This window comes from Melospiza georgiana, chromosome 17 (assembly GCF_028018845.1).
Source record: "Melospiza georgiana isolate bMelGeo1 chromosome 17, bMelGeo1.pri, whole genome shotgun sequence".
Lineage (NCBI taxonomy): Eukaryota > Metazoa > Chordata > Aves > Passeriformes > Passerellidae > Melospiza > Melospiza georgiana.
In genome coordinates this window covers 662709-688981 of record NC_080446.1, presented here as the reverse complement: position 1 = coordinate 688981, position 26273 = coordinate 662709, and the positions used below count along the sequence as shown (strand labels likewise).

The 26273-nt window shown below is 56.0% G+C and overlaps 3 protein-coding genes across 3 annotated transcripts; 1 reads left to right on the top strand and 2 right to left on the bottom strand.

Annotated features, from left to right (window-relative positions):
- Window positions 1-6218: 6218 nt before the first annotated feature.
- SNAI1 (snail family transcriptional repressor 1) lies at window positions 6219-8550 on the bottom strand. The gene is made up of 3 exons (XM_058036426.1): window positions 8472-8550; window positions 7534-8037; window positions 6219-6400 (listed from the first exon to the last, which is right to left on the bottom strand). Exons 1-3 carry the CDS (start codon window positions 8548-8550, stop codon window positions 6219-6221), a joined length of 765 nt encoding a protein of 254 aa, XP_057892409.1.
- A 3256-nt stretch (window positions 8551-11806) lies between these two features.
- Window positions 11807-17466, bottom strand: RNF114 (ring finger protein 114). The gene is made up of 6 exons (XM_058036176.1): window positions 17348-17466; window positions 16549-16699; window positions 15986-16092; window positions 15370-15484; window positions 14415-14522; window positions 11807-13743 (listed from the first exon to the last, which is right to left on the bottom strand). The coding sequence occupies exons 1-6, from the start codon at window positions 17464-17466 to the stop codon at window positions 13678-13680; spliced, it is 666 nt and encodes a 221-aa protein (XP_057892159.1). The 3' UTR covers window positions 11807-13677.
- A 416-nt stretch (window positions 17467-17882) lies between these two features.
- Window positions 17883-25748, top strand: SPATA2 (spermatogenesis associated 2). The gene is made up of 3 exons (XM_058036497.1): window positions 17883-17980; window positions 20166-20603; window positions 21948-25748. The coding sequence occupies exons 2-3, from the start codon at window positions 20286-20288 to the stop codon at window positions 23199-23201; spliced, it is 1572 nt and encodes a 523-aa protein (XP_057892480.1). The 5' UTR covers window positions 17883-17980; window positions 20166-20285; the 3' UTR covers window positions 23202-25748.
- The last annotated feature ends 525 nt before the right edge of the window (window positions 25749-26273 follow it).

Below are 26273 nucleotides of genomic sequence, written 5' to 3'. Positions count from 1 at the left end.
CTGTCCCGCTGTCCCTCTATCCCTCTGTCCCGCTGTCTCTCTGTCCCTCTGTCCCGCTGTCCCTGCTGTCCTGCTGTCCCTCTGTCCCGCTGTCCCTCTATCCCTCTGTCCCGCTGTCCCGCTGTCCCTCTGTCCCGCTGTCCCTCTATCCCTCTGTCCCTCTGTCCCTCTGTCCCTCTGTCCCGCTGTCCCTCTGTCCCGCTGTCCCTCTGTCCCGCTGTCCCTCTATCCCTCTGTCCCGCTGTCTCTCTGTCCCGCTGTCCCTCTGTCCCGCTGTCCCGCTGTCCCGCTGTCCCGCTGTCCCGCTGTCCCTCTGTCCCTCCTGTCCCGCTGTCCCGCTGTCCCTCTGTCCCTCTGTCCCTCTGTCCCGCTGTCCCGCTGTCCCGCTGTCCCTCTGTCCCTCTGTCCCTCTGTCCCGCTGTCCCGCTGTCCCTCCTGTCCCTCTGTCCCTCTGTCCCTCCTGTCCCTCTGTCCCTCTGTCCCGCTGTCCCGCTGTCCCTGACATCCTTTCCCGACACTCGGCCCTTCCTTCCCCCCGGCCCCGCTCCGCTCCCTGCCGTGCCGCGGTGTCACCGCCTGCGGGGAGGGAAGCGAACAGAAATAAAAGGGATAAAAGGGGGAGCTTTTCCTTCTGCCCCCCTGGCCCGAGGCGAGGCCCAGGCCGGGCAGGCAGTGCCCATCCCGATGGCCGGGCACCAAAGCTCCCTCGTTGCCCGAGTGACGGGCTGGTTTGTGAGAGGGGCGGGTGCTCTGCCATGCCCAGCATGCCCGAGGTGCCAGGGCTGCCACCCCTGTCTCAGAGACGCTGCCCTGGCACTGCAGCACGGTCACTCCTCACTCTCCAAAACCACTTTCTGCCTCATCAGGAAAGCGGGAAAAGCGATCAATGGCTCTAGGCCTGGCTTTAGAAAGTGGATTAAGGCCGGTGAATAGGAGCTGTCTCTCTAATGAAGTGCTATTACCAGCAGGCTAATTGAGTAATGACATAATGCAGGCCCTTGAAGCTCTTTGCAGTGACTCCGTGCCACAACACGCCGGCGCTGCCCGCCCTGCCCGCAGCACATCGGGGGCAGGAGGCTCCATGGGCAGCGCCGCGCTCCGAGCGGCCACAGACACCGCGCCGCCAGCGTAACCCTGCGTGGAAAATGCGGAGGTGGAGGGAAACCCGCGCTAATGAGCTCGGGAGCCGCCAATCTCCTGCCTGTGAAACGTGAGCCTTGTACTGGGGAAAGCAAAACAGGCCTCGCATTGCTTCCAGGGAGCCAGTAAAACACGAGGTGATCCGTGCTTGTGTGCATTGTGCTAGATTTAAAACGCTTTCTGATGATTGTCTAGGCACATCTCCAATGAGTTACAGCACGGCTGCTGCAGAGCGGGCGCAGGCTGGTGGAGAGGACAGCAGCCACTGCTGCTGGCCCTTGTGCCCATCCCCGGGTGATGAATTAATGACACCAGCTCTTGGCAGGTGGCCTTTGCTGTGCTGGGGCTGGTGCCAGGGCTGGTGAGGTGGGCATCACTCTGTGCCCCTTGGTGACATGGGCATCCCCCCTGTGCCCCTTGGTGAGGTGGGCATCACCCTGTGCCCCTTGGTGACATGGGCATCACCCTGTGCCCCTTGGTGAGGTGGGCATCCCCCTGTGCCCCTTGGTGACATGGGCATCCCCCTGTGCCCCTGCCCCGCTGCTCTGGGGGCAGCCAGGGGCCCGGGCCGGCAGAGGGGATGCCTGGAAAGGTGAGTGCAGGCCGTGCAGGCCCACGGTGGCGCTGCCACCCAGACCACCCGCACCCCAGGAGGGACAGCACCTTTGTTCGAGCCCTGCGGCCTCCCCAGGGCTGCCCAGCCCTTCCTTCTGCACTTGCTGTGCTTTATCTGCACGGGAAGGCTCGCACCTCCCCAGCCCCACGCCCTCAGTTCATCAGCCGCTTAAAGATTAATTTGAGATTATTGCTCATGTCAATAGCCCACGGGCAGGAAAACAATAGCTACACCTGCAGCCTGTTTGTGAGCCCGCTCCTTCTGCAGAGCTGTTAATGGACAGAGGCTTTCCCGGCACTGCCTGATGACAGCCCGAGCCTGCACGGCACCTGCTGCCCTTGGCCGGGCAGGGAGAGCCTCACCCCACTCCCGAGGCCTCCTGCATCCCAGCTGTGGCCGGGGGGAGAGCCTCGGTGTCCCTGCTGGTCACCCCCTGAGCCATCCCAGCCTCTCTGATGGTTCCCTGCCCCAAATCAGGAACGACTGCCCAACCCTTGGTTTCCAGAACCGGCCTTTCCCTCCCTGCATTCTGCCCGGCCCCTGTTTGCTTTTCAGCTTTCTCTATCTAAGGAGAGAGCCAAAAGACGAATGAGGCTGCTGCACTTTGGAAGGGCTGAGCTGTGGCTGCCTCCTCTGGGGGCTGCACTCTCAGATGCTGGGAGTGCTCCTGCAGAGGCTGAGGGGGATGCAGGAGATCACAGAATCGTGAGATATCTGTCAGATAGGTTTGCAGTGACAAGAGAAGTGGGAATTTTTTGCTTTCTGCCCCTCTGGAGGTGGGAGGAGGCATTCTGGGGGTCCCTCACAGCACAAGGACTAGGTGTGCCTGTCCTTGGGAGAGATGGGGACAGAAAGGGGTGACAAAGGAAATTCTGGAAACTGCAGCTCCCAAATGACTGAGGGGATGAAGCTTAGCCTTTGCAAAGATGGGTGTAATCCTCCTGCTTTCCTTCTCCACGCCTCTGGGATGCCCCAGATGCCTGCTGAGCCAGGACGGGATAGTTCTCACTCACCCTCAGGCCCAGCTCCTGGGGACGTTTCTCCATCCCAGAGCCCCAAAGCGCTGCAGGGGCAGAGAAAGGACGGACGGGATCCCCCGTGGGTGGAGCTGGGCCCAAGGGTGTCCTGGCCATGGTCCTCCACCCTCTGCTCGCCCCAAAGCCCTCAGGTAGAGAAAGAGAAATACTTCTGCAGCAGTAAATTGAGCAGCTGCTCGGAACAGGAGAGATCTGGAGCGCATTCATCACCCTGCCGAGGGACAGCAGCTGGTGCAGGGCTGGGCAGCACCTGGGGAGCCCCGAGGGGCGGGCCATCACCTGAGAGCGGTGTCCCCAGGGCACACGGGCCGGGCAGGGCCGGCAGCAGATGCGGCAGAGTGCCGGTGGGCTGCGCTTTTGTGATTCAGAACAGGCAGCATTGCTTTTTTCCAGTGTTTTAAGGCTGCATTTGTGTTTGAATGCCAGCGGGATTTGTCAGTGGAGCCTCGGCTGCTCCCCACCCGGTTTATTCCTTCCCTCTAAAGGCCTGGCGTCCCAGCCAGGCTCTGGACAAAGCCGGGAGCGCAGGGAGAGCGGCAAGGCTGCTGAGGAGGAGGAGGAGGTTTCTCACAGCGCTCGCCGCCGGCCTGACCGCTGTCAGCTGGAGCCCATCGAGAGGGAGCTGGCAGGGGTCCCCGAGGGTCCCCGCGGGATGGAGCGAGAGCCGAGCGACACGGAAGGGTCGGGGTCCCCGGGAAGGGTCGGGGTCCCGTGCGGGCCCTGCTGGGGCTGTCAGAGCCGGGGCTGCGGGGCCGCTGCTCCAGGGCACCCACTCCCGACCCTCCTTCCCACTCCTGCAGGTGGTCCCTTCCCAAAACTGCTCTCCTTTTTTTTTTTTTTTTAACTGTTTAGCTGCTTTTGCGGCTCCAGGATTTTATGGATGGAAAGCTGAAAGTAATTAGTGCCCCTCCCCCGCTTCCTGTTGGGAAAAGGAAGAAAAGCACACACAAGAGCAAACCCAAAACTTCCTGCCCTGCTTAATAATCGAGTAATGAGTCCAACTCGGCTGGGAAAGTCACTTTATGCCGGGTGAGCTCTTAATTAAAGAAGGGCCGAGCAGCAGCTCTGCTGGCTTTTACAGCCACACACATCCTCCTGCTCCGAGCGGCCCTGGGGGAGCCGGAGCCCGCGGGCTGCGGGGATGGGAGCCGGGGGACGCCGTCCCTTCATTCACGGCTGGCAGCAAGGCCCGGGAGATGGCACCGAGGAAATGCGGGCAGGACAAACCCCCAGGGAGGGCCTGGGGAGCAGGCAGGGAGCCGGGCTGCGGTCTCTGAAGTGCCCCAGGTTTGGGGGAGGCTGGGGCGGTGCAGGGCACTGGGAAGGTGCAGGGCAGGAGGTGTGGGGCACTGGGAGTTTCACCCTGGCAATCCTGGAGCAGACAGACCCTGCAGCACCCCGCAGCACCGGCCCTCGGTGCCCCCCAGGCAGGGACAGCCCCCCGCGATGGGGCTCTGCTGTGACACCGGGATGTGCCAGCCCTGCTGCCAGCCCCGAGGGACGCACAGAGCCCTGTGCTGCCCCTGCCAGAGCCAGGGGAGCGCTGCCAGCCCCGAGGGATGCACAGAGCCCTGTGCCGCCCCTGCCAGAGCCAGGGGAGCGCTGCCAGCCCCGAGGGACGCACAGAGCCCTGTGCTGCCCCTGCCAGAGCCGGGGAGCTGTGCCACCGCCGAGGGATGCACAGAGCGCTGTGCTGCCCCTGCCAGAGCCAGGGGAGCGCTGCCATCCCCGAGGGATGCACAGAGCGCTGTGCTGCCCCTGCCAGAGCCAGGGAAGCTGTGCCACCGCCGAGGGACGCACAGAGCGCTGTGCTGCCCCTGCCAGAGCCAGGGAAGCTGTGCCACCGCCGAGGGACGCACAGAGCGCTGTGCTGCCCCTGCCAGAGCCGGGGAGCGCTGCCACCCCCGAGGGATGCACAGAGCGCTGTGCCGCCCCTGCCAGAGCCGGGGAGCGCTGCCACCCCCGAGGGATGCACAGAGCGCTGTGCTGCCCCTGCCAGAGCCGGGGAGCTGTGCCACCGCCGAGGGATGCACAGAGCGCTGTGCTGCGGCAGGACCTGCTCCCCAGCCGTGCTCAGGGGCTCCAGCAGCTCCTGGGGACAGCAGCGCCCACCCGAGCGCGCTGGGAGGGACACGGCAAGCTCTGCTTTCCACACGAACCTGGAGATGTCGGCGCCCCCAGCCCCCCGGCAGGAACTGCCTTCTCCTCTCCTCACATCCCCTCCGGCAAACGCCGCTTTGGAGGCACCTGCAGCCAGAGGCCAAGGGTGGGAGCAGAGCCGAGCCCGGCAGCCGAGCCCGCACAGCGCTCCCCCCTCGCAGCTGCACATTCACCCCAAGCACCCACAACACCCCATCATAAATTAACGATTTTATTGAATATCAATAAATTGTATATAATTATATAAAAAGTTTCATCAGTACAAAATTGTGGCACAAAAATATAAATACCAGTGTACCTTTGAAATGTAAACATCCTCTTTGTAATGGTTCCATGAAAACAATGTCCAAAGAAAGATGCATTCAGGAGGCACCTGTCAATACCCATAAATAGGGCTTTTGGCACACACCTGTCGATGGACGGCCTTGGGACAGGCCACCATTGTATCAGCTGACAAGTGCCTGCTATTAGTCACAGTTCTCTTGAAAAGCAGTTGTTAAGAGTCATATTAACAGGTGCTTGAGTGCATAGCTGCTCTGTAAACAGGGCTGGGGTTTGAAATGGCTACCCCTGCCTTTCATGGACACTGTTAATCTCGCAGGCATTGCAAATTGTCATTGTGCTGGGGAGAAGCAGCTGCTTCACAACTACTGGGATACTGTATTATTGCATAGTTACACCTTCTACAGGCGGGTTATATACACTCGGGGTACGGGGGAGTGTCTTGTCCTTCATTAAAAAAATACTGGTTCTTAAAAGTTACCAAGTGGTTACGGTGTTACAAAAAAGAAAAAAAACAAAACAAAACAACAAAACCCAAGAAATAGAACCCAAAACCCCCAACCCCCTCCCAGCTACATGGTCGCAGTGTTGGAGGGCGCAGGTCCAGCCCTGCAAGGTGCCGAGGGCAGCACCGCGACCCCCGAGGCTCGCACAGCGGGCACGGAGCGCAGGCTGCACCCCCGGCGCCAGGCTGGGCCACAGCACCAAGCTCAGCGAGCTCCCAGGCACACGGCGGGGTTCTGGGGTGTCCTGCACAGGGCCAGGAATCACACTCGATCATCCTGACGGGTCCCTTCCAACCCAGCATCCTTCATGGCCGGGCTCTTGCATTGCACTGGAGGCACCAAGTGAGGAGGGCGAGGGGCCAGAGGAGCAGCGTCCAGCCCGGCGCACGCTGCGACGGCCACGGAGGAAACTAACTCCTACAGAAACTAGTGAGAATATGGGAACTGGTGATGGGAGAGGCCTGGGGAGCAGAGTCCTCAGCGAGAGCCGGAGCAGCCCGTCTCCTCGTGCTTGTGGAGCAGCGACATGCGGGAGAAAGTCCGGGAGCAGGTTTTGCACTGGTACTTCTTTACATCTGAATGGGTCTGCAGGTGGGCGCGGAGATTAGAGCGGTCAGCAAAGGCCCGGTTGCAGTGTGTACAGGAAAAGGGCTTTTCACCTATGGGACAAAGAGAAACGCTCCCAATTAACCAGTGCATCAACACATGGGGAATATCAAAGAAGGAGCCATTCATTAGCCAAAGTTTGCGCAGAGCACAGTGAAAAGAAGTGCTGGCTGTCATTGTTCGGGGGAGAGCCGGGTATGTACAGCATTGCTTGGGGGAGAACTGCCAGCCTGGGAATTGTACGCTCCTGAAAAACCTTTCCTGAGAACCACGGAAAATGAATGCTGGAAACATCTGCAAGTAGCGCGGCAGCCGCGCAGACAAACGAAGCCACGATCCGCGTCTGCTGCGGAGCCAGGGAGGAGCTGCGGCCCGGCAGGAAAGCCGAGCGCTGTGTGTTAATTATATCATAGCAGGCAGCGGCTGCGAGGCGCCAGCCCAGGGTGAGTGCAGCTATTTCCTCTGCCGAGCCCTGCTCCCCCTTCTCCCGCCCGGCCCGCATTGAAAAGCCTGGCCAGGGCGAATTCCTCCCAGAAAGACTCTTTTGGAGGAAACAAATGTGTATGCTCAATTTGGAAAGCACAATTAAGTCTACCCGGCTTCCTTCAGCCATCATCTTTAGTACGTTAAGAGGGTGTGAAATCAGTGCCAAGTCACAATTACACCGTCCCACGGCCCCACAAAGGCTGCTCGCGAGATGCTTTGTCGGGGCGGCCGCGGGGTGGGCTGCAGCTGGCCCGGCCCCGCGCCAACAGGTGCCTCCTGCAGCACCTGCCCGGGCCGAGCCGGGCCGGGCACATCCCGGCCGCGCCCGGAGCGGGGCTCAGCACCCAGCGCTGCGGGGGCAGCTCTGCCCCGGCTGGGAACTCTCGCTGCGGGCACGGGAGGGGGCTCCGGCAGTCTCACAGCCCCCTTTTATGGCTGTATTTTGGTGAAGCGTGTGCCGTGGCCGGCGGGCAGGCCCTGCACTCCCAGCAGCAGCGCAGATTTACGGGCTGGGCCTTGACCCTGCGCTCCGTTCCAGCCAGGAGGATATTTAAAGGACATTTCAGAGAGATGTGCCAAGGGGGTCTGGGAAGCCCTTATCTTCCCAGATAACACGCGGCCCGCCGATTCGCCGGGGCAGCGGAGCAGGGAAGCGGGGGGTGATAAGGGAGGGAGGGAGAGGGACAGGAGGGGACGTTACCAGTGTGCGTCCGGATGTGGCCCTGCAGCAGCCAGGGCCGGGAGAACGCCTTCCCGCACATCTTGCAGACGCAGGGCAGCGTGTGGCTCCGGATGTGCATCTTGAGAGCCCCCAGGCTCACGTACTCCTTCTCACAGTACTTGCAGCTGAAGGATTTCCTGGCCTGGGCGTCGCAGTGCAATTGCTTGTGCTTGGAGAGCCCGGCGAAGGTGGAGTACGCCTTGGCGCACTGGGCACAGCGGAAGCGCTCGGCGGCGGCGGGGGCCGAGGCTGGGCTGGGCGGCCCCGAGCTCTTGCCTTCATCCTCCTCGCTGGAGAGCGCCGTCAGGTCCAGGGCGGGCGCGGCGCCGCCCGCAGCCTCGCTGCCCGGGCCGCCCGGGAACAGGCTGGACAGCAGCCCCGCGTCCCACACCAGCGGAGGGTAGTAGGCTCCGGGGCCGAGCACCTCGGGCGGGGGGATGACGGGCAGCGGGCACGTCTCGTACAGCAGCGGGGCGGCCAGAACTGCGGGAGACAGCGGCGGTCAGCGGGGCCCAGCCCGCGGGCTCGGTGGGACCCCATCCCCGGCCGGCCCTCGGGAGCCCCGCGCCGCACCGAGTCTGAGGAGCAAAGGGACCCCAGACCCCACGGGAGCCCGGAGCCCAGCCCGCCCCGGCGCAGAGGTGACCGGCCTCACACCACAGGGACCCGCGCCCCTGCCCGCCTTGCCGCGAGGGATGGGGCGAAGAGACCCCCAGGCTCCCGCCCGCTACGGGCACCGAGAGCTCCCCGCGCACCCATGTGCGCCCCACGAGGGAGCCACCGACACCCCGGGGTACCAGGGAGCGGCTCAGCATCCCAGGACACGGGATCACGCTCCACGAGACGCGCAAAACCGAAACGAACAAACAAATCCGCCGCCCTGGAACAGCCGGTCAGTCCCTGCCCGCGTCCCGTACCGGCCTGGCTCTCCAGCTCGCTGTAGTTGGGCTTCTTGCTGGCCGAGAAGTGCTTCTTCACCAGGAACGAGCGCGGCATCTTGCAGCCCCGGTGCCGCGCGGAGCCGCCGCCGCCGCTGATATGGGCGCGGGGCCGGGGGCGGGCGCGGGGCCGCAGCCAATGGCCGGGAGGGACGGGGCGGGCTCGGGCAGGTGTCGGCCCCGCCGGGGGACGGGGCCCGGGGGCCGCTCCCACGCTGCCGGAGCCCGAACGGCCGCTGCTGCCCCGGCTCTCCCGGGCGTCTCCCCGGACCGTGCTCCCGGTGCTCCCGCGGCTCCGGGAGCCTGGGCCGACCCACGGCCCGTGCCCAGCGCGGGCAGAGCGGGCTGGAGGAAGGCGCTGTGCCCGGCGGGGATCCCCGCACCCCTGCTGCCTGTCCTTCCCCTTCCCCACGGCTGTGGGATGCGGTGCAGCGTGGGACAAGCCTCTGCCGTGCCCCTGCGGCGAAGCACACTTCACAGGTTAACTTAACAGTCCTCTGGAAAGAGGCAGTGACTTTTGGAGCAGCGGGATGGATCCCTCGGTGCCTCCCTCCCGCTGCCAGGGTCAGGAGCACCTGCCCAGACACGTTTTGTTTTCTGCTGGGATGGTTTTGGGCAGCGCAGCCATCCCCTCAGCAAGCTCTCTGCTCTCCTCCCTTCCCCTGACTCTTTTCCGCGGACAGGGCGGGTCACCCAGCCCCTGAGGCACTCGCTCCCCGCGGCTCCCCGCTCGCAGGGCCGTGTGCCGGTGGGAAGGAGCCCAGGCACGGCCAGCGGGCGCTGGGGCAGAGATGCAGCAGTCAGAGGCGCAGCCGGCGCTCCCAGCTCACGCCTGCCCCCGGGCTCACGGGCTGGAAGGGCTCAGGGCAGGGCTCCAGGCACCTGCTGCAGCGCCGCGCTCCGCGCCGGGCCAGGGCAGCTGCTGGCGGCTGCCGCGGGAGGAACGGGTCCTGCTGGGAGCGCTCCTCCGGCCCCGCCGCTCGGAACGGGGCCGTGTGCCGGGCCACTCGTGACTCGGCCGTCACACACCACACACCGCCGCGCCAGCCCCTGCTGACCGCATCTTGCTGTTTAGCCACAACGAAATGCAGAAGTGGGGCAAAGCTTTCCGCTGGCGCGGCTGCAGGCAGGGGCTGAGCTCACCGTCCGCCTGTCCTCGGGGCAGGAGCGGCTCCGAGAGCCTGTCCTGCCAGCCACGCGCATCCTGCCCAGACCAGACGCATTTCCAAGCCTTCCCCTGCAGCTATGTGCTCTGCTGCTGCATCATCCCTCTTTTGCTGCCGAGCTGCCCGTGGCTTCCCGCAGGCGTTAATCTGCCAAACTTATCCCCGGGTCAGCCTGAAGCTCAGGGGCAAAGCGCCCCCGAAGGCCTTGGGGCACACAGCTCACAAAGTTGGGGTGCTCCGTTCTCGGGGTGCCGAGGCGCCGCTCCTGGGGCTGCGCAGGTGCCTCCCCCGGCCCGGCCGCTCCACCTGCCGCGGATGTGGTTACAGCGGGAACACCCGCACCAGGAGCGCAGAGTGGTTTTCTGCTCTTTCTGAAATGGCAACAATCAGATCTGTTCCAACCACTGCGTGTGGAAACTTGCCTGTGCTAGGGGAAAAAACGAGATCAAGGGAGAGAGCGACCGAACCTACCTGTGCCTGTGAGGCAGCACGACAGGGGACAGAGCAGGAGGCAGGGGAGGGGAAGCTCGGCAGGAACTCACGGTGGAGTTTCTCCACCGTCCCACCCTGGCCATCAGCTGAGCCCCAGCGCACTCAGGGCAGACCTGCCACCAGCCCGCGGCGCAGCTCCGGTCCCGGACACACAAGGACCGGGCCCAAGGAGCTCACAAATACACTTCAACCACCTCCAGGGCAACAAGTCTGCTGAAAATTATTCTTTTCACTTCCCTGGCCCCAGGTCTCCATGAATATCTGGCTGCAGAGCAGAGCTCCTCCCGCCAAGGGAGGCCGCGGTGGGAAGAAGAGCAGCTCCGGCCACGGGACGGGCTGAGAACCCTCTCGGCAGGGCTGGAGGAGCTCCCTGGAGCCCCCGGCTGGGGCTGGGCCCTGCTCCGGGAGCAGCGAGACGCTCTCTCCCGCTCTCTCCGAGACGCAAGGCCTCCCTCTGCCGTCTGCAGCCCCGAGCAGCCGCTCCGGGCTCAGCCCCGGGCCGGGGATCCTCCCTCGGGGCGCTCCCCGAACCTCCACGGAATCCTTGTCTTAAACCCCAGCATCTGTAAAGACAGAATAAATGTGAGAAGAACTAGAAGAGAGATCTAAGCCAGTAGCAATGACACCAATTTTTCACTAAGTGCTGAGTATTTTCTGGAGCTTCGGGGAAGGAGTAAGGAAGGAAAAGCAGGTTTCATAGTGGTTTCAACAGTCCTCATTTGTACCACCCATACAATTATGTAATTTGCCCATGAAATTGAATGAAGCGCAGACCAATGCAGCTGTAACACAAGGCTGTATGTCAGAAAAACAAACAAAAACCCACTCCCAAAACAGGCAAATGCTCCACTGTAATTTTTAGTATATCTAAACCAAAGAAAAGCTTTAGGACTGCAAACACATCCCTCATTTTCTTTTCCATGACTTCTCACAGCCTTGGTTGGTTAATCCTCAGTGAGGTGGGCTCACCAGTGAGAGTCCAATACAGCTGGAAAAAGGCCTTGAAGAAAATTTGCTGTTCTCTTTTCAGTCTGGTGACATGAAGACCTGGAATACAGCACTTAAGCTTTGGCAAGATCCCATCCCCCAGCCTAAGGAGACCATGGGGATTTGCCGCTGCAATTCCACACGGAGCAATGCCCGTGCATTAGGAAATTAATGCTGACAACAATTTATCACAACTATTAAGACCAGTCGTTGTCTGGAGACGAATTTGATAGAACAGCTCAGCTGCAAACCCGGCTCCTCCCATTGTGTGTCTCTGTGCTAATTGCGCTCCTCGGGCTGTCTCCTTGTGCCAGACACGGGGAATTTCACAGCTCTGGGCTGGCCCGATTGCATTATCGCCACAATGCAGCTGCAGGATCAGCTGCTGACGAGGTGCGAGCAGCACTGCGCCCTTGCCGGGGACACCCAGCGCCTCTGGGAGCCCCAGCTGGGGTCAGTCACCGCCTTTGGGAGCCCAGCTGGTTTGTGCTACACCGAGGCTTTCCCAGCACCCAAAGGAGATGAGCCCAGGCCGTGCACACACAGCTCACAGGTGCCTCCCACCCGTGCCTTTAAATCCATCAGGAGTCTCAGTCGGGCACACCCCAACGAGTGCTCAAAGGAAACACGAGGACCACGAGGGAGAAATGACAAGGGCTGACACAAAGGTAGGATTTTATAAATTAAATGACCTTTATTTGTAACTTGTCTTCAAAAGTCAAAAACATGACAAAGTAATTGCTTGGAAGCTTCTAATTGCTCCTTAAACATTTTATCAGAGTTGCATGGAAGTGCACTTAGAACAGCAGCAGGAATCTGGATTCCTGGCAATGGCATCACCAAGCTGCACTGTGACCAGAGCCCAGAGATCCCTATCCATCCCCCAAGAGCCCCTCACCTCTCTGCAGGTCAAGTACACAATAAGCACCCCAAACACAGCCCTTTCCCCACAACCAGGGGGTTCCACACCTGCCAGCCCCCAGCACTGGGCTCCCACCCCGGTGCTCAGGGTGGGACTGTAACAGCCCCTACCTGGGGACAGAAACACAAACCCAGGAGCAGCAGAGGTGCCAGAGGTGGCTGCACACAAGGCACAACCACGAGGCTTTAGGGGCAGCGTGTTTCATTATTTTCAGGGTAAGGCTGTGCTGCCGTCTGCAGAGCACAAAGGGAGGAGCTTACTGCTCAAACAATTAATTAGTACTCAGTTCTGGGGTGGTGCAGGCCCACTGCTCCAATTACAACACTCTGATTTACAGGTTCTGGTCAAGTACCTCAGATCTCAGCAGCCCCACTGTGAACTTCTTGAAAGCATCACACCAAAATTAAGGAATCTCCATGGTAAAAGTGTAGGCTTGAACACAGAGTATCCACTGACTAGGGGCTGGAACTGTCCTGCTTTCAGGGCTGTATTTCACTTTTCCTTGGAAGCTACACCTGGCTCTACACGCACACTGCCCGATAGCAAACAATCCAAGCACAGCTTCAGCCACTTCAGAACATTTCAATGAAGAACAGGAATTCAAAATACCTGATAAAATCTGTGATGTAGAAAGGAAGTGCTATGCCAACGCTATGAATTACTTGTAATTTTCCCACCAACTTGCCTTGAGAGATGGAAAACCCAAGAACATATATGAAAATTTTAGTTTCAATAGAAAGCCGAGGTATTGAAAAAAACCTTCTGAACTCCCCTATCAGCATAAGGCTTAAAATTACTAGGAAACCAGTTTCAAACCCACCAATTTAATCATAAAGCCAGCAATTTTGATTAATATTTGCTAAGATAGTTAAAAAATTATGCATTTTAACTAAGACCAACACTAAAGATCATTTTCCAGGCTAGAAATTATAGTAAGAGTATGGAGGAAAGTAATCATCATGCATAGAACTGAAGTATTTTGAACTAGTTTTTACACAGTGCAAAGATTTCCTAGGAAAGTCTGCAGTTTGAACACTCATACTGAGGATATGTTTTCCATACAGTTGGGAGGCTGCCTGTAAGGATTGAAACACTGGGATACATTATGGAATCACAGGCATCAGAGGTCACTTAAATGAGAGCTGGTCTGACAGTTACAGTTAGCACCTGAAGTCTCACTAAAGGGAACAGAGCTACCAGTACACCTCACATACAATCACTTGAGATATGTAAATGAGATAAGGAAGATATTCATTAACTAGTTCAGGCCATTCCATTTGGAATGTTTTTGATTTTAGAGTCAAATAAGCACAACCTCCAAAGAAACCTATAGGCATAGGTAAAGGAAAAAGCCTTGGTTCTCACGTGTTGATCTACACTGAAACTGAGTCTAAGTGAGTAGAAAAATGGAGCTGGCAGGGCTGAATGTCAGAGACCATGATACCAAAAGACTGAACGGCACAGAAATACCAAACCAGGATTTAAAACTGAGATAGGATTGAGTCTTCTATACTTCTGGATGCCTGAGTTAATCTTGGGATGTGCAGGGAGAAGTGCAAGGGTGCTGGGCATTTCCCCCTCGTGGAAGCTTGGGTTTGCAGTAAATCCTCTGGCCAGATCACTTATCCCTCAGAGAGCGCATCAAAACCTGCGCCATCATGTCATCCTCATCAGCATCATAATCCTGGAACAGAGCACAGAAACACTCCCACTGCAGCAGCCACGCTGCCCAGTGCCCTGGCACTGCAGAGCTGCAGCTCCCAGGGCAGCCAGGACAGGCTGGGATTGTACAGCAGGGCCAGGGAGCCCCAGCTGGGCAGCCAGGACAGGCTGGGATTGTACAGCAGAGCCAGGGAGCCCCAGCTGAGCAGGCAGGACAGGCTGGGGTTGAACAGCAGGGCCAGGGAGCCCCAGCTGGGCAGGCAGGACAGGCTGGGACTGCAGAGCAGAGCCCAGGGAGCCCCAGCTGGGCAGGCAGGACAGGCTGGGGTTGAACAGCAGGGCCAGGGAGCCCCAGCTGGGCAGCCAGGACAGGCTGGGGTTGAACAGCAGAGCCCAGGGAGCCCCAGCTGGGCAGGCAGGACAGGCTGGGCTTGTACAGCAGGGCCAGGGAGCCCCAGCTGGGCAGCCAGGACAGGCTGGGGTTGAACAGCAGAGCCCAGGGAGCCCCAGCTGGACAGCCAGGACAGGCTGGGACTGCAGAGCAGAGCCCAGGGAGCCCCAGCTGGGCAGCCAGGACAGGCTGGGGTTGTGCAGCAGGGCCAGGGAGCCCCAGCTGGACAGCCACGACAGGCTGGGACTGCAGAGCAGAGCCCAGGGAGCCCCAGGCGTGCTGCAGGGTGAGCCAACACCTACCACAAAGGTGTCGTAGGAAAAGCGATGGCGTCTCTGCAGGTGCTCCATGAAGTTTGCACTCCTGTAGTTGGGGTCCCCCCACGGCATTGAGGCACAAATTGGGCACACCTTCAAGGAAAAAAAAACAAACAGTTAGGGCCAATGCTTCAGTGCTTTAATGCTGACAGCAGAAGGGCAGAGACAGCCTGGGAAATGGAGCTGAGGGTTTGTGCTGTCACTGTTCTGTATGCAAAGGGATGGCCAATAACTTGCTGGAACATTGAATGCAAAAGCCTCAGATAACCCTGAATAATTTTATGTCTTAGATCCCTGAAATGGAATTGCTTACTCTTCTCCCACATTCTGAACATCAGAACTCATTAAAGCCTCTTGCTTTAAGAGATTTCAGCCTTTATTTCACAGTGCCAGGAAAGTTTCCTTGGTCTTCTCTGCAAAATTCACTTCTCTCCAAGAGAAAAAAGGAACTTTATCTTCCTGAACAATTTAGAATTCCAAAAAACTTCCCAGAAAAATTAAAGTTTCCAATTCAGTTCCATATTTTGTAATTCCTCTTACATAAGAGGAAGTGACACCGATAGGTTACTAGAATGATGCACTATCTTTTGCAAGCATTTCCCCCAACAGTTTATAGTATTTTTGTGCTGAAAACAAGGGGAAAAACAAGGAGAAAATTAAATGCCTGACTTTTAAAAAAAATTATATTTTATTGCTTTGCCTTGCCTAATTAACTTCGAATGTGTGCCATTTTTCAAGGATGAAAAGAGGATGTGGCCCAGCTGCAGTGGGTGTGAAGACCAGAGAACCACAGAAAGGTGACAGCAGAACCACACCAGGCTTAGAGGCACGACCAGCACAGCCACACCAACTGAACGGCAGGAATTACACCTAACTCATTGTTTCAAAGGGCTTTAAGAGCAGACTTCACTGCAATTCCTGCACCAAGACGTTTTATTACCACTTGTTTTGCATCCATGCTGTGCAAAGCTTTGCAGTGCTCAACCAGCCCTTCTTGATCAAAGTTCTTCTCGCTGCAGTACGGGCACGGGAAGGTGAAGCGATTGGGGAAGCTCCTGTGGGGAGAAAAGGTCATTTACAAACACAGATCATTCAAGGCAATCATTTACACATCCAGTTAAGGCAAGCTAATTTTAACAATCAGTTTGTAAACTCCTAACAGTATTTCAGGGAACTCAATATTTAGACTGAATTACAGTTTTTCTGCAAATGTTCTGAGTGTCATTTTTCACCTTTCTGTCAGGGCACCACCCACAAGAATGCACTGCCACCAACTCCCACTTCCCTCCTTTGTGGGTGAGTACAATCAGGAGGTATTTTAAAAGGTATTTTAAAGGTATTTTAAAAACCAGCTGCATCTACAGAATGCCCCGATCTTAGAGATGTCTAAGGAGAAGCAGCAGAGTTTACCTGGGCACAGCCAGCTGCAGGATCAAGGCTCAGTTTTTAACTACATAAAAACTAGCACCCAAACTGAGCAAAGTGGTAAATTCTGCTTTTACTTCAAAATTGTTTCTTGTGCAGAGAAGGCCAGGATCTCAGAGCAGAGGTGTTACCTGGTGCTGTGGAGGGGCTCCTTGGTAACAGCTTTGACACCTTCCATGATGTAGTTCTGGTACTTGGAGCAGGAGGCTGCGTGGCTGCGCATCTTGGACAGGAACATCTGTGCAGGCAACAACAGCACAGCAGGTGAGCCCAAACCTCTGACACACCTTAAACAGCAGCAGCTAACATGGAACCCTCAGCAGCCTTCAGCAGAAGGGCTAAAGCAGGAACTCTAAATAGTTCAGCTGGCCAAGCAGAAAACCTTTGAGATGACAGGTCAGCTAAGCTGTAACTCTGCTGTTGGTGGGATGTTACCATACAGCCCTGCTACAGCAGCAACGTCCCACTGCAACTTTAAAATCAGAATCTTTCATTGGAAATTCATCTACTGAAGAGGTAATGACAAAAAACTGGGGGAAGAATGTCAACATCTGGGTGCTGCCTGTATCAAACACCTTCAGCACATATCAGAACAAACACTTTGACCTGATTGTGCAGAAAGCTGAGGAGGAAGCAGTTTATTTTCCCCTATGCAGACACATCTCGTGTACTGAATTTCCAAACCCTTTCATACTTTTTTATTGCAGCCGTTGCAAGTGGTTTCTGTCGTTTCAATTTGCTTTTCCAAGTCTAGAGCCCTGCTCCCGGGGGACAGGGTGCTGCGGCACACCCCACACACTGGCTTCTTGGGCTTCAGGCACTCCTGCAGGCACGGCGTGCAGAAGCTGTGAGAGAGAAAAGGAGCAGGTGGTGAGACAGCCCTCTGGGCACCCACAGTGCCCCTGCCCTTGCACAGCCTCTGCCCAAAGGAGTAACAGAGCCTTGAGACTCTGATATAAAGAAAGGGAGAAGGAGCTGCTGGCACCTGAGCATGAAAGATCCCAGGCTGTCACACCCAGAATTGCTTGCTGTTGGACAGGGCTCCGTGCCCTCGGCTTCTGGACAGAATCATGGAATAGTCTGGGCTGCAAGGGCCCTCAAAGCCCACGCAGTGCCACTCTGGGCACCTGTGCCGGGGCCTGCCCACGCTCACAGGGAGCAATTCGATCCCAACACCTCAGCCTGCCCTCTGACGGTGCGAGGCCGCTGCCCCTAGTCCAGCCACTCCATGCCCGCATTCCTCAGGGGAGACGGGAAGCGAAAGTGGAACAACACCGGCTTCCCTTCCCCCCTTTGCTTTCGTTTTCTCGCCTTAAGGCCGCTCCAGCCTGCCGTGCCGTGCCGTGCCGTGCCGTGCCCAGCCCCGCTGCCGGGGCGCGGAGCAGCGTGCGGAGCCCCTGCCCTCAGCCCCGGCGGGGCCCGAGCCGCCGCTCCTCCCGAGGCCCCGCGGCCCCCGCCCCGGCCCCGCCCCCCGCCCGGCGGCGGGCGCTCACACGTGTCCGCAGGGGACGCGCACCGGGCAGTCGAACACCTCGAGGCACACGGGGCAGGTGAGGCGGGACAGCGGGTCCGGCCGCCGCTCCGGGGCCCGCGACGGCCCGCCCGCCGCCATCTTCCGCCGCGCCGCCAGGGGGCGGCCCTGCGCACGCGCGTCCCGCCGGCCCCACCCCGCGCTCCGCGCTGGGGGCGTGACCGAGCGTTGTGGGCGCGGCAGGGCTGTGGGCGGGGCCGCCATCCCCGGGCCGCTGCCGGCGGGCGGGGCCCCGGGCGGTGCCCGCGCCGCTCCGGGCACGGCGGTGCCCTAACGGCGGTGGTGTCACAGCCCCGCAGCCGTTCCACGGCCGCTTCTCTCCCGGCTCTCCCCGGAGCGCGGCCCCGGGAAACCGCCCCGCCCCTCGCGCCCCGCCCCGATGACATCACGCGGCGGAAGTGCTCCCGCCCCGCCGTTCACTTCCGGGCCGCCGCTGCCGCCGCCGCGGCCCTGCCCGAGCCGTGAGGGCGGGCGCGCTCCGTCCGCGGCACCGGCCGGGCCTGCGCGGCTCTGCCGGGGCAGCGCGTCGGACGCGGGGTAGCAGCCCGGCCACTTCCGGTGGAGCGGCGGCGGCTCCCGGCGGCGGCGCGGAGCGGTGAGGGACGGGACAGGCCGCGGAGCGGGGGCTTGGCCGCGGCGGGTGGGCGGCGGGCGGCGCGGCACAGTGGGGGCGGCAGGAGCTCCCGGGGCCGGTGCCGCCGCGGAGGCCCAGGCGGTGCCTGGGGCTCTTCGCCCCGGCTCTGCAACAAGTGTCCCGGGCACGGAGCGGCCCCGGGCACGGAGCGGCCCCGGGCACGGAGCGCCAGGCGGGCAGGGTTCCGGGGCTGCCGCTCCCGCGCCGCTCGCAGCCGCCGTGTCCCGGAGCGGCCCCGGGAGAAGGGGGCACGGCGGGAGCGGGGCGGGTTTGCCCTGTGGGTCCCTGTGCTGCCCGGGGTTTGTACAGCCCGCGGGCAGAGCAGTCGGGTCCCTCGGTGAGGTTTGGCCCTGGTCACGGTTAGAAGCGTTCTCTTGTCTCCACAGCCGGCACTGCGCTCCGGTCAGGAGTTTCTGTTGTCACAGCTCCGGGAAACGCTGGCCTTTGGCGTGAGCACCTTGCGGCAAAGCAGCCTCGTTCCTCTGTGCGTTCTGCCAGTCGGGGAGCTGCTGGAACCTATATTTATCCGTGCGTGCTCGCATCGTGAGCTCTCCGGAGCTGTAACCATGGATGTTGCTGCTGGGTGGGCTGCGGCGCGGGGAGGCCGTGCTGCCCGCGGCTCGGTGTGCGGCCGGGCTGTGCCAGGTGTTCGGCGGCTCGGTGTGCCAGCTGTGCTCTGGCACGGTGTGCTGTGCCCGCCCTGGTGGCCCTGGTCCGGGTGGCAGGCACGGGGCACAGGCGGGGCTGGCAGGGCTCTGGGAGCTCGATGAAGGCTCTCCCATCGCCCGGGGCTCGCTGACCCTGCCGTGCCTCACGTGTGGCCAGGAGCTCTGTTTGGTGGCTGCTGGCAGGGGGGTGGCAGGGCTGTGGTGCTGAGGGCAGTTCCCTGGCAGCCCAGGATGGCTCCGGGTCCTGGGGGTGTTGTGCCGACGTGCCAGACAAAGATCTCTCTCTGCAGCTCTTCTTGCCAAGGAACAGGCTCTGCTGTCTTTGTCCACAGACTTCATCCTGCACAACTTGCGTTGGAACGTGGGGAGGGAAGGGGCTGCTCCTGGCCCTTATGCTCAGATGTTAATTTAGCACTCTGCATTTCCTGTGATTCACAGCCTGTCTCTTGACAGGAGCGCGTGTGCCTTGCAGGAGAAGCAGAACTGCTGCTTAACTTTCCCCACACAGGGCTGGCACTGAGCACAGCCTTTCATCAAGGAATGTTAACTGCCAGGCTGTTGGTTTTGTTGTTTGTTTGTTTCCCTGGCCTCTTGGTTGTTGGTATTTTGTGTTTTGGCTCCTTCCCTTCAGTTGGAAAGTTATTTAACACGAGTGTTGATCGGCGTTCTAGCAGCTGCAGTTAATACTGGGTGAAGAGTCTTTTCTGAAATGCTGTTTGAGACTGACTGTGTCTGAAACAGTGCACTGAATTCTCCCAGCTCCTCTCCCCTCAGGCCAAGAGCTAGTTTGTCTCTTCATGTAGTAAACAAGGCCTGTGGTCTGCTTTGTGATCACAGGTTCCTGAGGCACTGCAGGTGGAGCCTGTTGGCCTGTGAATTACCCTGGTTCTGGTAAAGCAGCATTTGGGAGATTCTTTTGTCCTCAGCTGTTTCAGCTCAGTGCTCTGGAAGTGCAGATGAGTATATCCACAAAACCAGCTATCCCCGCAGACAGGAGCACAGGAATGGTTTTTCTCAGTTCCCATAACGCAGCTGAAGGTGGCAGGTGTTGCTCTCTTGCTGAAAAGATCCCAGTGGTGTTTGCAGCTGCCAGCTTTCAGCTGGAATTGGGGCTGTGGCTCCTCTGGAGTGGCTGCAGAGCTGCCCTGGCTGCACTGGGCTACCAGCAGGAGGAATGTCAGTGAAAATGTTAGAAATCAAAAGGCAGAGTCAATAAACCTGCTTAGCCTAGGGACAGTCCTGTGCCACTAGAGGTGAGGGGGAAAAGCAAATGCTTTCACAAAATGGGCAGGGACCTGGAAAATGGGTGGGGAATGATGTTGGAAAGCAGGACAGTGGCATTTGTGTGGCTCCTGTGCCTTTCGAGAGTCCTGCAGAGGCTGTGAGGGAGCTGCAGCTCTGTGGCCATGGTGCAGAGCCCCGAGGGGCAGGGGATGTCTGGGCTGTGTGCACCTGCCATGACTTGTGCTTGTTTTCAGTTTTTATTCCAGGCCAGCTGCCATTGCTGAAGATCCCTAACGCCAGATACCCAACCCACGGCCAAACAACCATGAAGGAGAGGAGGTAGCTGCCCCCAGCAGAGGGAAAATCTGATTTCAATGGATACAAAATATAAAGACGATTTATTTAGGAAGTATGTACAGTTCCACGAATGCAAGCTGAATGCCTCTGACAACAAGCAGCGTCCTATCAACGATGAGTACTTGCGAGTGGCAGCAGCAGCCTTACTTTGCCTTCCCAAAATTGATCCCTTTTATCGATTCCGGCTGATCAAATTTTACGAAATGGCTGAAAACTCACTGAGATCTGTGAAATCCTCAAGTTTACATTGTCTCCATAATGCATTCAACATGCTTGAGACAGTTGGGATTAATCTCTTTCTGTACCCCTGGAAAAAGGAGTTCAAGAACATTAAGGTAAGACTTTTTTATGTAGCTATCACGAGAACACAGTTTATTTTTCTTTCTGTGAACGCGTTTCATTTGTTTCCTTTAAAGGCTTCTCTTTTTTCTATTTATAGCATTATATTTATATATATATATTTATATATTACAGTAGGTAAATAGAATCCATAGGAAATCTCCTGTGTAAAATAAGTGAAGTTTATGCTGATGAGAGTATCCCCAGAGCAGAAGTACAAGCACTTGCTCCAATTATAGTGCGTATAAAGTAGGAGAGGAGCTTATTTAAGGTTGTTGTTCAGCCTCTCCTGCTGCACTTTTTTATTTCTACTTGGAGAGGCTTTCACTGTGGTGAGTGGTCAAGCTGGATTTGAGCTGACTCAGAGTTTGATTTGTCTTGCCACAGCTGTTACTGGACTCAAGTATTAAACCCAGGGCATGTGTTCAAGTGGATGCTTTGCTGAGGTTCCCACAAGTTGTATGATAAGGGTGAAGGAACTTCTGCAAAGGGGTTGTTTTCAGAGTATCTTTGATCTTTGTCAGTGCTCAGTTCCTGATGGTTTGATTTTAAGGTGCTTTCAGATGTATCTACCCAAGGCAGGTTCCCAGAGGGAAAAGTGGGATCTCGCTGCTGGTGTTGGGTGCTGCAGACCCATTGGGAGCTCTCTGCAGCCAAGTTTTATGTTTTATCTTTTGCCTGTGGTGGGCAGGCTGCTCCTGCCTGCACTCAGAACAGGCTGGACTGGGCTAAGCACATCCCTCAGGTGTGCCAGATGCTGAGGGGATTTCAGCTTGCAGAAACTCATGTCTCTGCTTTTGGGGCTCTTTTAGTGGAAGTTTTTGAATTAAATTAAGTAAAACTAACATTTGAAACTGCATGGTAACAGTACACAAAGAAGAGTGCATCTCAAGTATATTTAAAGCTGAATTGGACTTTGGCACTCCTGCAGTAATTCTGAGTTCCTGATAGCTCCAGCTTGTCCCTGCATGGGATAGTTCCCAAATCCCGGCCTTTTTGCCTTTCATGGTAGACTTTCTGTAAATTAAGTATGTCTGGTATGCATTGTAGTTAATGTCAGTGCAGAGCAGAGTGATTTAAATCACCAGGGAGGACATTATGCTAATCAGGATTTTAAATTGAATGAAAACTCTCCTACTTTGAATTTCCCTCATGTGGAATTTCCATCTGCTGAGCAGGAGGGATGCAGAAATGGAGCTCATCTTGCCAAGGCAGTTGCGTGCGTTCAGAGTCGTTATTGTTGTATTTAATTATATGCTCTCTGTCACTGAATTATCTGAACATCTCGTCCACCACTGAATTTGTAACCTAGTTTTCCTTTGTTCCCCCGGGCCCCTCAGACCTACACTGGACCCTTTGTTTATTACGTGAAGTCTGCTCTAACGGAAGATGACGTGAGGCAGATTCTGAACTACATGGGCTACGTCCAGGAACTGGGAACAACGTTCAAGCTCAAAGAGCAGGTGGACGCCATTCAGGTGAAAATGATTTCGTTTGAGCTCTTCCTGGCCAAAGTGGAGTGTGAGCAGCTCCTGGAGATCCACCTGCAGGTGAAGGACAAGGGCTATTCGGAGGTGGATGTGGTGCAGGAGCGCAAGAGCAGCAGCGAGGACGTGCGGGGCTGCTCGGAGGCCATGCGGCGGCGCCTGGAGTGCAAGGAGAGCCTCAACGCGTCCATGGCGCGCATGGTGCTCCAGAAATCCGCCAGCGAGCGCGCCTCTAAGGACTACTACAAGCCTAAGGTCAGCAAGCCTTCCAAGTCCGTGGACGCCTATGACAGCTACTGGGAGAGTAAGAAACCGCCTCTGATGAGCTCGCTGAGCCTCAGGAAGGAGCCCATTCTGGTCGATGCGGAAGATGACATTAAAGATGAAATCATCCGGCCCTCGCCCTCCCTGCTGACCATGTCCAGCTCCCCTCACGGCTGTTCAGATGAATACTTGCCAACTTCCTCTCATCACAATGGCATGCTAAGAACAAATGTCCCTTACAGCTCCTATTTTTCTGCTCAAGAGGACTTAGATTTATATACTGACCCCGATTCTAGAAGCGTGTTAAATTTTAAAAGACAAGACGCTATTAAGCCTGATGTATGGCTGTTAAAAAGCGACGCCAACCCTGTTTACCACAAACGCACCCACCTAGCCAAAGAGACAGCTTCCTCCAAGTGCCAGAACTGTGGCATACCCTGTGGCGCTTCTGTGTGCCAGAAGTGCGACAGCCTGTTCGGCTCGAGGCAGGAGTACCCGGCAGTGAGGCAGAGCTCCTACTCCATCAAAGCGCTCCCGAGCGACGGCTTGTCCCCGGCCTCGGCTCTGAGGGAGAAATCCCAGTACACGTCCCAGACTCAGAGTCAAGACAGAGCTGCCCAGTTCGGCTCCAAGCCCAAGCCCTCGGGCACCTCGCGCTGCGGCTTCTGCAACCGCTCGGGCGCGGCCAACACGTGCACCTTCTGCTCCAAGGTCTCGTGCGACTCCTGCCTCAGCGCCTACTACTATGACCCCTGCTGCAGGAAGAGCGACCTGCACAGGTTCCTGCCCAACAACCAGCTGAACTACAAATCGTCCCAGCTGTCCCACGTGGTTTACAGATAGGCTGCCAGAGTCTGCTTGGGAAGGGAAGGGAAGGGGGGGAGGAAAGGGCTATCCTAACTAATGTTCTGACTCCACACTGACCTCTTGCCAAAATCACGTGTCCAGATATTTGGAACCATGGTTCAGTGATCAGGTGCCAGTTCTTGATTTTTGTGGCTTCACAGATGCTGCAGATCCATTAGATTTCATGCTGCTATAATTTAGGTAACTCCTAAATGAGCATTGCTTTTTAACTTACATGGGGGAGAAGAGCACATTTTTCCTTAAAACTTGGCAGCTGTTGTATTTTTAAGAAGTGACATCGTACGTTCCTATTATATCATATCTTGCCCAAATAAAACCAGGCAGTATTTGAAAACAAAATCTGAGAATTAAGGTTCTTGTTTTCTATGAGTGATGAAACCACTGCCAGTTTTTGATAAAGTATCAAAAAGTGAAGTCCTCACCCTGACTTCAAAATGTGCAGGAAATATGAGAATGGCTTGTTTTGCCAACAAGGACTATTTTTTGATGTGTTTCTGCATTTCTCGATCTCCAAAATGCAAACACCATAACCTCTCTTCCTTTTGTCTTTGTTTCCTCCTTCTCCCCTTCTCTCCTGGTTGTTTATCTTGAGCTTATATAACCTGAATCTGGACAATACGTGCTTTATTTTCCAGTGTTGCCAATATCATCCTTCTGGGTTTCACTGTATGGTATTTTAAAGAGGTGATCCTGTATCTGTGTCACTCAGATGATGCCTGGAGTGTTGTCCTCTCAGATGAGTGTCCATTTTCTTTCTGTTGCACATGGTTTAAGTACTGTTCTTTGTACTGTAAATAGGTGATTTGGAAACAGTTTATTTTTAATAAATATTTAATATGTTGAGTTTTTAAAAGTGGTAGAATCATTATAACTATGAAGTCTCTCTGGGTTATTTGTTCAGGTGACTTTTTGTTTTTCCTTGTACTGTATTTCATAGCTTATTATAGCCACTGTGGCAGAATGATGTTCTTGGCTCTGATCAGTTTTTGGGTTTTAGTCTGACATTTTTTCCCTCTGATAAGGCTGGCGCTCATCTGAGTGGAGTCTTGTCTAGGAATTGCAGGATTTTGCTCTCAGTGCACGCTTTTTCTTTGTGCTTATGGAAATTGTAAGTATCAATGTTCTGCTTGCTCCCAAATTCACTGCCAATCTGTCTGTAGTGTAGTCTAGCAAGTAAAGCACTGGCCTGGTTAAAATCAGAGCTCATTTGTGACTCCTGTTCAGGTGAACCCATCAGTTATGGATGTGAATCAGATGATGACCTTTGTCTCCTGCTATAGCACTTGGGAACCCTGGCTGAGAGCCAGGACTCCCTTGTGTTGGGCTCTGTACAGTCTGACCCCCAAACACCACCTGGCTATGAGTAGACTTTAGTTTTTCATTAAAAGAAAACCCCTAAGAATCCTAACTCCCTTATTCCAACTATAGCTAGTTAGCACAAAGTATCAGGCAACCTAATCTGATGTGCAGAATTAAATGTGTTTAAAATATCTGTAAAGAACTCTAGCTGAGATGTAAACTGTAGTCCACTTTGCACTGAAATGATTCACTTTGGGGTTTTTAATCACTGTTAGAGTCTAGGCTTCTCAACTTCAGTGTCCATCACTCCCTGTGTGACAGGAACATGCATGAATGATCGTTTGTCTTACATTTTTTGGGGTGGGGGGGCTTCAGGTAGGTAGAGGGGAAAATTACATAGGCTAGTGTTGTAAAATAGCTAAAATAATTTTAGCCATAACTGGGTGTCAGAAGCATTATGGAAATAAGATGAAACCTGGGTCTTACAGAGGGCTGAGAACAAGAAGTTACTGTCCAGTTTGCACTAAGAAACAAAGAGAACAGAATGTTTAACAATCAGGGAAATTCTGAATCAAGGGACTGCAGCTGAGCATAATGTCAAGGGCGAGTATTGCCTTGCTGACCCTGAGTGTTGGGGTGAATATTGTTTAATTGAATGATTTTAAGGTTTTCAATCTTGTATGTTTTTTATAAATATATATATATATATAAATATGACACAAATGTAGATACATTATGTATATAGTGAAGAATTTAAAAACAATTTTACTATTAAAATGCAGTCTAAGGGTGGTTTTAATTTTGGTGGTTTTGGGGTTTTGTTCACCTTCTGCAGTTTCATGCCTGTTTGGCTGCTCTACAGTGTATCTTCTAGTTCACCAGTTCAATTTCCATATGGCTCCTCACACTACAGTGAATAACTAAAACTGTGATGCCACGTAATTTTTATGGTGACCAGGGCAGGGGCTACACCTGCTCTGAACAAGAGAAGTCCTCTGTATATATGTCATGGAATCCTGTAGTACCAGCCTGTGTTGAATTGAAGTGATACCATGCTCTATTTTTGTGTATCTTACTGTATGAGATTGCTGTGATTGATACAGTAAAATATATGCGAATTTAAAATGCAGGTGTTTTGCATCTGATTTGTTGAAATTAATTTATGTTTTGAAGGAATTTAAAAATAAAGAGGCCTTTAAGAAAAGGCTTCACTCTTTTCTTAAAGTGGCGTGTGCATGTAGCTGTCTGTTCGCAGGTGCGTTTGCATGCCGCGAGCCGCTGCTCCCTCCAGGCCGGGGCTGCTGAGACCAATCCCCCTTGGTCTGCAGCCTGAGCAGCATGACTCAGTGCTCATGGAGCGTGTGAGCCGCTCTGGCAGCCTCTGCAGCAGGCTCAGGTGGGGTGGCAGCAGGTGCTGGGCCATGTGGAGCTCCCTCCGTGGGTCCCAGCCTTGGCTCTCCTTGCCTGACGAGCTTCCCGAGCCAAGCTGCCTCTCCCAGAAGATGTGTGATACTGCTGAGGTACATTTTGGCACTTGGTTTAGGCCTTCTGGCTCCTTTTGCATCTGCTAGCTCTGGAGCAGGAGAACTCCTCAAGTTCCAAACTAGATCATTCTTTTTGTGTGTTCCTTGTGTTAAAAAGCATGTCAGGTGAATGCTGAAGTGCCCATTCTATGAGTGCTTCATGCTCTGCTGTGATTGCTGGAAGTACCAGGGAGGATTATAGAAATGAGGCTCCAGGTAACTAAAA